The sequence below is a fragment of the Rhipicephalus microplus genome, chromosome X, assembly GCF_043290135.1.
Source record: "Rhipicephalus microplus isolate Deutch F79 chromosome X, USDA_Rmic, whole genome shotgun sequence".
NCBI lineage: Eukaryota > Metazoa > Arthropoda > Arachnida > Ixodida > Ixodidae > Rhipicephalus > Rhipicephalus microplus.
In genome coordinates this window covers 227,102,101-227,115,859 of record NC_134710.1, presented here as the reverse complement: position 1 = coordinate 227,115,859, position 13,759 = coordinate 227,102,101, and the positions used below count along the sequence as shown (strand labels likewise).

At 44.9% G+C, this 13,759-nt stretch overlaps 1 protein-coding gene across 1 annotated transcript in view; it reads left to right on the top strand.

Moving 5' to 3' along the window:
* LOC119187449 (S-adenosylmethionine synthase) overlaps positions 1-11,585 on the top strand; it is a 33,132-nt gene extending 21,547 nt beyond the window's left edge. The window contains exon 9 of the mRNA XM_037435562.2: positions 11,310-11,585. Within this exon, the coding sequence (XP_037291459.1) occupies positions 11,310-11,412 (103 nt within the window). The 3' untranslated portion in view covers positions 11,413-11,585. The remainder of the gene's footprint in view (positions 1-11,309) is intronic.
* Positions 11,586-13,759: the final 2,174 nt, after the last annotated feature.

The following is a 13,759-nucleotide window of genomic DNA, read 5'->3' as shown; positions in this document are numbered from 1 at the left end:
GTTCAATGACGAGTGTGCGGGAGGATACATTTTCTGCTTAGCCTCTAAAACTGCTTAATATCTCTGTAAGTGGTCGTAAAAAAATGACCTAGCACCAATGACACAGTGGGGCTCAAACACGGGTCCGCTGTATGCCGGCCCAGTATTCTACCTCTGAGCTACGCCGGTGCTTGTGGCTCGTCAGCAAACTTGCCTTAGGCAGGATTGATGTCGGGAATGCAATCGCGTGAATACGACGCATAAAGTGTTTTAAAGCAGCGAAAGAACAATCAGTCGTCGCACAATACAAATGGCATAACGAGTGGACCGTTCAATGCTGGAACCCATTACAAAAGTTAGCTCTTCTTCCCCTATTAGCTGTGGCGCATACCCACTTGAGCCATAATTCCTCATCGTCGTCAGTCACTGCATGAACAATTGGCACAAAATTCCTTGCAAGTGTTTAGCGGATACCAGGCTTCTCGAAGAATGATGAAAAAATAGCATAGCGAATGCTGGCCTACTACCCCCAAAAATTATAATTAATCCCCTAGTGGGCATCAAGCAAGTGTGCTTGTAGTAGTTACCCAATGAGCGTTTTAAAGGGCTCTGAAAGGCCGCTCTTCTAGCTTTCGCTGTGACTGTGTGCTGCGCCTTCCGCGCAGGCCTGGCGTTTTTTTTTTTTTTTTCTCGCAACTCATGACCCGATCGATCTCGTACGAGCGAGAGTGTCACCAAGTGCCGCCGGGCACCTGTCAAGTGGGTATAAGGGAACACGGGCTAGCACCAGGTGTTGAGAGTACTCCATTCTCGAGCTGGCCTCTCTTCCATTTTCCTTTCCCCTACCCTTATCGGCACTGAGCGACACCAGCTAGTGATTGCGCTAAGCTGTGCTCTCAAGCGAGCTGCAGAAATCGGTCTTTCCTATCCTAAACCATGACCATCGCTCACCAGGTCAGTATGTACCCCTCTACCCATAGAGTTTCCCACAATACTAACTAGAGGGAACTCTGGCGCTAGTGTCTATGGGAGCTGCAACGCACGGCACTTCAACGAGCATGGGAATGATGGGTAGTATGGTGGCTAGATGGGCACCATATGGGTAGCACACATATTTCTCTAATTTTCGTACTTCTGGCCTGCTTCTGGCTCCGTGTGTGTTCATGTGACTTGGAGCTGTTTTTTCACGAAAACATAAATTAGCAAATGTTCACCATTTGTGCTTCACAACCCACAACCTTATTCTTTTAAGCTTACTATTTCAAATCAAGTCGCTAAGTTCAAAAGGGTTCGTTCTTTCTTTCAAAACAAAACCGAAACCCAGCAATAAACAAAGCCGCAAGTACGATTCGCCGCCCGCAAGTACGAAGAGTAGGCAAATGTGTGTACTACCCATCATTCCCATGGTCGCTGAATGGATGGATGAATGGATGAATGGATGGATGAGTGTATGGATGGATATGGCTGTACCCTTTAGATTGGGCGGTGGCTAGCGCCATCAAGCCATAATATTTAATGAACCAAAAACTATATTTAGTTTTTTTCCCTTAAAAAGTGAGTTTGTGGATTCGTACTTTCCAGTGAAGAGTTTGATTTTCACTCGTGCCTTGACTTTAGCCACCAATCAGATAACCTCCTTCTAGTTGAGTCTACCCGCTTAAAGTCTATTTTGCCCTCCTGGTCCCTAAACCCCAGTGCTTTGAAAAACTCTGCGCCATCATCCTGAACTATAGGGTGAAGCCCTTTACAGAACATTATCCAGTGTTCGGCAGTTTCTTCTTCCTCTCCACACGCACTGCATACTGTGTCTACCCCTTCGTATTTGGCCCGATATGTCTTGGTTCGCAGTACTCCCGTCCTGGCCTCAAACAGTAGAGAACTACCCCGACTATTATGATAGATCCTTTCCTTGGCAATTTCCTGCTTAAAAGTTCGATAGATCTCTAGTGCGGACTTCTTAATCATGCCCATTCTCCACATGTCAGTCTCCGTTTCCTTCACTTTCTTCTTAACCGATAGTTCTTTTTGATTTGGCCACCTGCTGTTTTCCAAGTATTCACCAGTCAACTTCCTGGTTCGCTTCCTCCATTTTGTATCGGCATTCTTCATGTAGAAGTAGCTGAAAACCTTCCTAGCCCAACGCTTCTCCCCCATTTATCTCAATCGCTTCTCAAATTTTATCTTGCTGCTAGCTTCCCTGCCCTCAAATGATGTCAATCCCATATCACCTTGTACTCCCTGATTTGGTGTATTCCCGTGAGCTCCTAAAGCAAGCCTACCTATTCCACGTTGCTTAATTTCAAATCTTGCTTGAACTTCTGATCTCATGCACAAGACCGCATTGCCGAACGTCAGCCCAGAAACCATGACCCCTTTCCATATTCTTCTCACAACATCATACCTATTGTAATTCCACAGTGCCCTATTTTTCATCACTGCTGCATTCCTGTTACCTTTAGTCGTCACGTATATTTCGTGTTCCCTCAGGTACTTGGTCCCTTTGCTTATCCATACGCGCAGATATTTGTATTTATCTGTTATCTCTAGCGTGACCTCCTGTATTCTAAGCTCACTACCTTCCTTGTCATTGAAAATCATGACAGCTGATTTTTTCTTACTGAATCTAAAATCTAACCTATCTCCCTCATTACCACAGATGTCCATCAATCTCTGCAAATCTTCCTTGTTGTTGGCCATTAGCACTATATCATCTGTGTACATTAATGCTGGTAGTGCCTGATCAATAGGTTTTCCTTGTTTGACTAAAGAGAGGTTTAAGCCCAGTCCACTTCCTTCTAATTTTGCCTCTAATCCTTGTAGGTACATCATGAACAATAAGGGTGACAGGGGGCACCCCTGCCTAAGCCCCCGTTTTACCTCTGCAGGCTTGGATACCTGTTTTTTCCACTTTATAACTACCTTGTTACCTTTATAGATACCCTTTAAAAGATTAGTGACTACATGTTCCACGCCTAGTGAGTCCAGTATTCCGCACAATTCCTCTTGAACCACGCTATCGTATGCTCCCTTGATATCCAAAAATGCTAGCCACAGGGGCCTGTGTTCCTTTTCTATTTCGATGCACTGCGTCAGTGAGAACAGATTGTCTTCCAACCTCCTGTGTTTCCGAAACCCGTTCTGCAGTTCCCCCAGTACCCCCTCATCCTCTATCCATGCCTGCAGTCTTTCCTTTATAATCTGCATCGCCAGCCTGTAGACCACTGATGTCACTGTTATAGGACGGTAGTTGTTTATGTCAGCTTTGTCCCCCTTTCCTTCATAGATCATGCTCATCCTGCTAAGTTTCCATCCATCGGGAACTTCACCATCGATTATTATTTTGCTCACCGCCTCTCTCAAAGCCTGCTTAGACTTCGGACCTAATGTCTTTATCAGCCTAATTGGAATGCCATCTGGGCCTGTTGATGTACTACTAGGAACCCTTTTCTCAGCCCTTTCCCACTCTCGTTGTGAAAATGGAGCCATTGCACCACTTGATTCGTCCTTGTCTATTGTGGTGCATAAAGTACTTCTTTGTTGAAATTTTTGTCACCCTTGTTCTTATATATTCAATAGCTTCGTCCCCTTCTAGCCTAGCACCTTGGGCTGTAGTTATAAAACTCTGCTCTAGGCTCGTCTCATTTCTTAGGGAGTTTAGATGGTTCCAAAATTTCGCAGCTGCCTTTCTATCTTTTTTATGTACTTCTGCCAGCCACTGAGCTCCCTTTCTTCTAACCTTTTCATTGATCAGAAGGGATGCATCCCTTCTACAGCTTAGAAAGTTTTCCCATTTTCTTTCAACATCATCTGTCGGTTCACCCCGCTGCTTAGCATGTCTGTGTTCCCTAGAGGCTTCCCGACGTTTTGCTATGGCTCTCTTAACTTCCTCATCCCACCAACTTTTGGGTTTGTGTCTTCTTTTTCGGGGTGACTTGTCACGCGTCTTAGCAAGCTCTAGCTCAAAGAGTCTTATTAGATTCGTGCATGTCCACACTTTCTTATTATCCTCCGTGATTACTTTCTCAATTTGTTTAGTGGCTATTTCGATTTGCCTTTCTGGATAAAAATTTTCCTGTAGTTGCTCATCTTGTCTCCTTCCCACTTTCACTGCTCTTCCAAAACTTAGCTTGATACGTTTGTGATCACTACCCAGACTTCTGGAGCCACCTTCATCTATGTGCATTCCCCTGAGCTTATCATACATCCTATGTGACATCAGTGCATAATCTATCGTCGACTGCAGCCTTCCTACCTCCCATGTTATTTGCCCTTCACACTTCTCGGTACTGTTGTAAATGATCAAATCAAGCCTTTCACACATATCCATGATAATTTTGCCTGTCGGGTCGGTATACCCATCTATATCTTCTATGTGCGCATTCATGTCTCCTAGTATAATTATCTCGCACTCTCTTCCTAACTCCTGAATGTCCTTTGATATACACTCTGCCATTGCCTGGTTTTCCTCTCTGGCCTTTGCTCCCGTCCACAAGTACACGAAACCAAGGAGTGTCATTTTGACCTGCCACTTTCCCTTTTAGCCATAAATGTTCCTTGCACTCCTGCTTGACCCTTTGCCAGTCTGTACTTTTATAAATGAATGCCCTAATACCACCCCCCCCCCCTTTTCTGCTGCCTTCTGTTCTATTACAATATTCCCACGCGTAGTCCGGATTGTTCGGAGGTTATTCCATGTCCCTTAGATGTGTTTCTACAAAACCGTATACCATCGGCCTCTCTTCCCTTAGCTGTTCTTCTATCTCTTCCCACTTCAGCCTGTTCCTACCACCCTGCATGTTAATATACCCTATGTCTGAAATGGCTCGGCGCTCGTGGCTACGTCTATTTATGCCCTGGACTCTACCTATCTTAGATATTGGTGCCACTTTGGAATCGTATCTGTCCATACCACCTGTCGAAGAGTCTCCCTGGTTGTTTTCCTCGTTACTAGCTATCCTGCACCCCGAAGGGCTCACTTGCCCCCCCCAAAAAGCTACCGCGCGTCCTGCAAGTCGCCAACCCACCTCATGACCTAGCCGCCCATCAAAATGAATTCTGTCTCGTTAAAAACCACCCCACCTATGCACCTCTCTGTTTATTTCCACCACCTCAAAGCCTTTCTCTCGACTCATACGCCATATCTCTTGGTTTGCGTTGACAACCGCTCTTTGCAGGTTGCTATCACGCTCCGGTACCTCCGGTATCGTGCATATCACTACCTGTACCATAGGAGAAGTGGCGCGCATGTCATCGACGCCTTTCGCCAGTGTGGCTGTTAGTACTGCTGTATCTTCATTTAAGACATCGTTTAAACCGCCTGAAATTATCACGAGGTTTCGTCTATCAGCTGTAGTTTTGAGTTTTGCGCTTGCTTGCCTCATGACTGCTTCAAGCTTGCGTCCTGGGAACGCCCCTACTGTAACCCTCTTGTCACCTCTTACCCTCTCTTTGATGGCTTCTGTGCATCGATTTAAATTCGAGTCCCCGGCAATTATCACATGCTGTGACTTTTCAGCTGGAACGTCCTGCACCTGGGGGCTACTTGCACCTGTGACGCCGGCTGCTTTGTCCCCTCCCAGCCCCACTACTACCTCGCTGAAGCTGGGCCTTGCGACAGTTGAACCTGCTAAACCTGTTTTTTCCAAACGATCGCAGTGCCAAAGTGCCCTCTAGTTAATTTTGAGAAACTCTATGCCTCTACCCATTAGAATCGGCAAGTGTTCTCCGGCACAGGGTATCGAACCCTGTAATTTGTGCAATGCAGGGAGATGCTGTACCGTTTGACTACATACACAGATAGTTAGGTATATATAGGCTTCGACTCGGAAAAGCTTTTCGGGCAGATCTACCTTGTAAAATTACTGCGCGTATGCCCATTACTGGGTTCGTGCCCTTGAGGTATTTACTTGTCGATGACCATTAGAAAAGCGCCTCTTGGGCCCAGCATTGCACGCCTACCTATAAGCATTCTTTCTGTAGTCGCCTAGATTTTTCGAAGCTGTAAAAGAAATGATCTCACATAATTCGCGGATTCATGCCTCCCGCTATCGTGGAATATTTTCTCCATTGCAAAAGCAAAATATAAAATAGATTTTCGCGTTTTATTTCCGAAAAAGATACAAAATAGAGGTAGTATGCAGTGATAAGCTTTTGCACCCTCGCTACAGCGCAAGGAAACGACTGATTGATTGATATGTGGGGTTTAACGTCCCAAAACCACCATATGATAATGAGAGAAGCTGTAGTGGAGGGCTCCGGAAATTTCAACCACCTGGAATTCTTCAACGTGCACCAAAATCTGAGCACAAAGGCCTACAGCATTTTTGCCTCCATCGAAAATGCAGCCGTCGCAGCCGGGATTTGATCCTTAGCCACTAGACCACCACGGCGAGGGCAGCGCAAGGAAACAAAGTATACCGCCATAATTCTATACACCAAGCAGTGTCAAGATGCAGCCTTTTTTCGGCTAACATGATCCCGCTGTAAACAACTTTCTTGAGAGCATTTTTCTTGTTTTTTGTACCAACATGTCCTTCATATTCTGAATTGAAAAGACAAATTACATGCGGAGCAAAACTTCATTCTATGCCCAAGTTATCTGCCAAGGAATTTCGACCCGAAAGTATTCCGGGGTCCACCACGGCTCCCCTGAAATCAATTCCACCCCGGAAGTGATGTTGAAAAATATATACTAAGAAACTGCAAAGAAAAAAATTGACCCCGTATCTGCACGTTTTACTGCAAATTTCGTCGAAAGACGACAGTCTTGCGCCTGGAGAGAGTGAACAAATTGTTTATTTGATGTTCTGCGCGAGAAAATCGATGAATTGTATTCTGGAGGCGCTAGAAAGTCTCGATCCGTGAAGCGAAGGCCAAGGAGCGCACCGGGGCACATTGGGCACGAGCGCTATCTGGTAGTTATCTTCCAAAACGAAGGAAGGAAGGAAAATAGTGTGAAAAGAACGACAGGAAGGTTAACCAGCCTACAGACAGCCAGTTTGCTACCCTGCATATGAGAGGGGGAGATGAAAAATAGAGAGGAGAGAGGGAAGAGAGATAAACACAGCACATTAGGCAGCACACGCACGCACACTCAGTCATATTCCTGTCTTGTCTTTCATGGTGTTTTACATTGCTGTTGCAGCCGCTTGTTCAAGTCCGCGTCGTGCAGGAATTTCAAAAGTGCTTTTGTCCCCTTCTGTTGCAATGTCTTCTCTCTGGCACTTGAAAGAATAGTGTCCACAGACATTTGGCTATTGTCGATGCGCGCAAGAACCGACGCTAGTGACTGTCTCTGGATGTCATACAACGGACAGTCGCACATGATGTGTTGTGGCGTCTCTTCGCAACGACAGGCATTACAGAGAGTGTTGTCAGCCATTCCTATGACAAATGAATAAGATTTGGCGAGCGCGCCCGTCTTGGAGGCGATAAGGTGTAGAACGCAAAGCGACGAGCTGGTGCCACCACCATGTCGTCTTAGCAAAGTGTTGGACACACTTGCCTTTTTGAGCATCGCGTTTCATTGTCAGCTCAGCGTGACAAACACTACGGTCCTTAGAATTACTTATGCATGCCTTCTTTAGAATAAAGACGCACATGCAAACTAAAGACGCACATGCATAAATGTTTTTTTATTTCACAATCGCACAAGTATGAACGCTGAAACGTGAGCAATATTGGTGGGCGCTGCGGATGGGGTTGGCCGATTGGCGTATCGTTACAGCTGACTAATAGACAAATGTACAGAAAGACAGACCAAAATTTTTGCGTCGAAGTACCCCAAGAAAGACTATCATCATTAAAAATCAGAAGGCAAACATCTGTCACACAGAATAGAACTAGCAACTTCTCAAATCTCAGCGCCCAGCGCTTACCACTACGCCACTAGGCCTAGTCACGTAGTTGTCTGGACTGCTAACGGCAAGCCATTCTCAAATCTCAGCGCCCAGCGCTTACCACTATATATGCCACTAGGCGTAGTCGCGTAGTTGTCTGGGCTGCTAACGGCAAGCCATTTATATACGCCATACACCGTTTGGCAGTCCTCGGAGCTTAGAAGCTTCACAGCCGAGCTAGACTGCACCTGCGCACTCGCTTCTTACGGCCTTCGCATCGGGTGTAGTACATGCCTCTCGCCACTAATTTGAGGGGGGTGCTGCGGCCCTGCCCTCTTCCGCTGCTCCGTACAGCACGCGCAACGTCTGCAAATGAGTTCGGGCGCGCTTCTCCACTCGCCGCGCGTTGCAAAACAAGTTGCCTAATCATTGAAAACGCACAAACGGCTTATAGCATTGCTTATACCTGATGGTGCTAGGCTTGAACCTATATATAGATCCGCAGAGAGCACTTTGCTGGCAGTATCACAAGCCCCGAAGTGCGCTCATGATCGAAGCCTCTTTGTCACAGAAAGCGCCATATAACACACACCCTTTACAAGTTCGTCGGGTACTCTGGATGCTTTCTTCCGTCACATTCTACTTTTTCTGCTTTCTGTGCATTGTTGCGATTTCCTTAACACATGCGTGGTGCTTGCTTTCGGGATAATATTGGGATGCCTTTCTCTCTTCCTGCAGCAATTGCTGTACCTTCTCGCATTTTGAACGATGGTGCGACACTTGAGAGCGCAGTCGTCCTATCAAAGTCTGGTATCGACCAACGCGATGACCGTCATTGTTTATTGTTTGGGGGTAAACATTTACTGTTTCTTGTTTAGTGACAGCGTCTTATGAAGTAGCAACATCCAGATCTGTTTCGTTGATGTTTGATGTAGAGGCGAAGCTCATGAAGCAGGATCTTTGTGAGGCTTCTATGCACTTGAAATCATGTAGAATATAGGATAGTCCTTGAAAAGAGTTGGCGCGGAGTCAGGAATAAGTTTTCTGATACGGAAAGCAGGCGCATATTCTTCATTCTGCAAGCATCTGCTGCATACGACTGTCGACGCAGACTTGTCGTAGATGATGAGGTTGTCTTTCGCAATATTCTTTTGACACATGGTGCACAGCTCAATATTGTTCGGGAATCGGTGAGAAGAAACAACGGGTGTTTTCCCCGAACGGGACTTGCAATGCAGAACCACGGCGATCGAGCAGCCATGATAAAACACAGCAATACGCCTTCATGCAACTAATCTATATCCATGTGCGTAATGCACGTTCTGAAGGTTGTTCGAGTCCATTCTCGACTCGAAAAATCACTGTAGACTGAACACTCACAAAGCACCGAATGAAATGCAGCCGTGATGGGTAAATCCCATAATAAAGCAAGCCATACTAGAGATAAATTGCAATTGACAATAACCTAATGATTTGATTGATATGTGGGGTTTAACGTCCCAAAACCACCATATGATTATGAGAGACGCCGTAGTGGAGAGCTTCGGAAATTTCGAACACCTGGGGTTCTTTAACGTGCACCCAACTCTGAGCATACGGGCCTACAACATTTCCGCCTCCATCGGAAATGCAGCCACCGCAGTCGGGATTCGATCCCGCGACCTGCGGGTCAGTAGCCGAGTACCTTAGCCACTAGACCACCGCGGCGGGGCAATCGACAATAACCTACTTGTAGCAATAAGCCAGATGAGAATTCATACAGATGTTTCAAAAAAAAAAAAAAAAAAAAGCAGCTTACTCGCCGAAAGTATGTAACGTTGTCAATTTCTATTTCTAAGCATGTTGTTCTACGAACTCGAAGGATAGCTCAGAACTGATTTGCACTTGATTTTTAGTTCCGAGGCAAGCGGCTTGCGAGTGTAAGCAGCTGGGTTATTCGCATTCTTCGTAGACGTGGCTTGCAGTACAAAGGAATGCAAAAGGGGTCTCCGGAATCAATATTTCCAGGTGGTGTTAACACCTTCACAATGCATACCATCACTCTCTGTGCGTGCCATCTGAAAGCGTTATTCAGCAGCAAAGACGCTCTTTTTTTTTTTACTTTCTTTCTCCTTATAGTTTTTTTGTCGTTAAATATACAAGACACGCACGTGTTTAAAAGAGTTGTCAGGCTGCAAACAGCAGATATTAGCCCTGAAAACCGCTCCAAATGTATTTGTAAATATAAAGGAAAATAAGAAATAGCTAGCAAAGGGAATGTGAGCTCGTAATTCTTTGAGCGACCTTCTTTAATTGCGACATTGTTGTCCGAATGGACCACGGGCCAAAGGTGTTTAGTGCCCTCTGCTTGCAGAACAGGTGCAGCATTGTTTATCTTTCTCTTTCGTCATTGCCCGTGCTTTATGCCTCCTTAATGCCTCTCATTAGCCTATTCTTCCACATTTTCACCGAGTTTCAGCTTGTATTATCCACGAGCCGATACATATATATCTAGGTATACCTACATTAAGCGGCAAACCGCTAGTAATATTAGTTTTTTTTTAAAGAAGAATCTCCCTCTATCCCCGATTTCTTTAATACTCCCCTCCCCCTCTTCGTCGAGAACCCTCAACCCACGGTTTCACATCAACAAATTATCTTGTGTCATGTCAGGGTTGCTGCGCCCCTACCGCTGACGGGTGGCGAAAAATACTCTAACTCTCCCATTGTATTCGCGACGAGTGAGAAAGCCGTAAGGAAACAAGCGCGCGCAGGTGCAGTCTAGCCTAGCCGGGAGATTTAGCACGCTTTCGTGATCAGTGGCGAGATGGCGCCACAGCCTCGCTGTTCAACGTGCTCTCAAGGTCACCCCCCCCCCCCCCACAGTCCTACCGAGCATTCTCTCCTGCGCGCGCGCTTTTCATATTTGTAATTCGGGAGAGGATGGTCACTTCGCAAGCGGCCACGACCACATTTACGAAAGGAGCGCGCTGCTGACATGCGAGGCAAGAAGAATGGTCTGTGGTCGTCCTGTGTAAGCTTAATTTCGTGTGTGCTTTCTGCTTGAGGTGTGCGCTGTAAGTTTAAACTACTTGCCATTCCTAACGTGACTGAAATTTGTTGCTGAAACAATGCACAATAAAAGCTCAACTACCTCTGTAGAGACATGTACGTTTAACTTTCATGTTATACCGATTCCTATATAGGGGGATCAGCCACGTTTTTTTCATGAACTACCAGTGCCTTCCATAACTTATTAAAAAAATATCCATGTTAAATGTTTCACCTACAGTGCACAGAAAAGGAAGCTTATATACAAACATAATTTGCAAAAAGGTATAATTTTCTTTTGAGTAATACAGGAATTGATCGTACCTTCAGATTATATTGTTATGTGAAACATGTTGCTATGTGCAAGCAGCTAAGCTTCTGAAGAGCCTTTGTAGTGAACAGCTCGTAGCTTAAAATGTTGTAAAAAACCCTATATTACTCACACAAACCATTATGTTACAGAGATCTCAAGCTAAAGGAGCCAATCTACAGGAGAACCAGTGCATACGGACATTTTGGTCGGTCCGAGTTCACATGGGAACAGCCAAAAAAACTGATTCTCTGAGACGGTGACAACACAGGCTACTTGACGATGGCTCTCGCTGCAGAAGACAGCTTGGTGTTTGGTGTGATGTGGCTATGGCTGCGCACAAGGCCACAGTTCTTCAACATTTAATACATAGCTCCTATGGAGCTCACTTCATGTATTAAATGAGTATTGTTGGTGTATTACAGTAATGAAGACTTGCCATGAAGCTGCCCTTCACAAAACCATGCCCGGAACACTGCATCACACAGTAGGAAGCAATTTCCATATTAAGGCATCATTTCTCACATCACCGCCATCTCCCAAAGGCTCCACTTTTGATGATAGTTTCATAGTGATTGGGCTGTCTAAAAAGTGTTCAAATTACTTTTGAATGGCTCTGCAATGGTTTTCAATAGATCACACTCAACTATCAAAGGCAAGCTCTAGGAGTAGCAACAAATATTATTCAATTTGATAAAAAAAGAGTCACAATACTGGATGTCAACTGCTTTCACTTTTATTGTGGGTAATGTAACTAGTGAACACAGGGAACATAGGTGTTCATGGCTTCACGATAACAAATTTTGCAGCAATTCAGTACATATACATTGTACACAAAGCGAGACTAAATGCTCCAAATTATAGCAAACACGTGTAAAGTGTAATGTACAATATGCACATATTTCATTTCTTACAGGTTTCTAGCATACAAAGCTTTCACAGAAAGCAAATAAAGAGACAGAATAAACAAAGTACAATAACAATGGGAAACATTGTATATTTACGAGGCTATAACAGTAAATTTTCTGTACACGCTTGAAACATGAGGCTGTATGAGAACTGCAGTCCGAACACTAGCTGCTGAACAGACCCCTAGAAGCTGAAAAGTGCCAGGAATAGAATCGTTTCATAGAAGACTGTTGCGCCAGTTAAGACTTTTTGCACTGTTTCACCCAATAAGCTCAGTAAATAATGCAAACTCACATATACATACACGAGAACAGCTACTACACAAAAAGTGCAAAATACAATGCAATATAAGCAGCCAAAATTAATTAGCAATTCAGGCGAGCTTAATAAAACTAAAACATTTAACTTTTAGCATGTGCGCGAACTTTTGAATAAACAGTCGAGACAATGCTTTGCCTTGTTTCTTCACTGGGACGGCAATGTGAGAAAGAAGATGCGTCTGGCACGGGGCCTGGGCCAGCTGGTGCCAGGAGTGCTTTTCTCGTACCACAAGTTGCCTAATGACACACAATACATCTGCAGACACTTATTAAGTAGTAATTACGACAAGTGTATAAATATAAGAACAATAGCATTCCCAAAAAATACTGCGAGTAGAAACTCAGATGGGTGGCATTTGTGCAGGCAGGATTTCATACAACTGCTGTGGCTAGCACTTCCAAGCCAGAGGAAAGAACAAAAAATTCTTGATCTCTTCTTTTTTTTTTTTGCTTTCACACAGACATTAATTTGCTTTATAAACAAAAAAGAAAACAATAGCCAAGCAGGTTTTAAACCAATATCACTTTCTTTTAAAAATAGTTCTTTGTTCATTCCATAGCATCATATCTAAGGACAATTTAGAGCATTTTAATGAATGCTCTTCTCTGACTCTCTACAGCACATATTTAGACAAAAGTCAACAAGACCAACTATAAGACATGAGACACATCAATAATAGCAGAGTCCTTCAATGCTTGTATTGGTTGTGAAGCTTCATCGTAACTCTGTGGGAGAGATTTGTGCGCTGCGAGCGGAGGCCACAGGGCGGCGCTGCTTCACCACGCAGGGCAGAGGGAAGCTAGCTACTGGTGCTGCTATGAGGTCAATGCATAATACCGTCACGTGTCATATCGCTGTGTTCAACATATGATTACTATTGAGCCTAGTGTGTTGCGCCTAAAGATCGGGAAGGATGCCGTATACCTGCTGTGTACCTGGTTGTCGATCCAATTACAAAACAAATGACGATAAAGTCTCTAAGTTCTCGCTGCCTGCATGCAGTGAACGACAGGAAAAGTGAAAGTGCACAATGCCGCGACAAGACACCGGTGGTTTGACATTTGATTCCCAGAATGTGTGCGTGTGCGAAAAGCACTTCAATGAGAGCGACATCGTTCGCATGGACCAGTGGCTAATCAAGGTGTTGTGATGTCACCACGCGACGTCCCCGAACTTTTGCCGATGCTATGCCGAGGATTTTTCACGGGCTCATGGCGTATTTTTATAGTGCAAAAAGATGCAGAGCTCGCCCGCCTACCAAGCGCTGACGGGAAGCATTAGCTGAGCTGGATACTGTGGCTGCATTGACACTGTGCATAAGAACTTTTGACATAGCTACAATGGATAATGACGCATTCAATGAAGGTGAGCA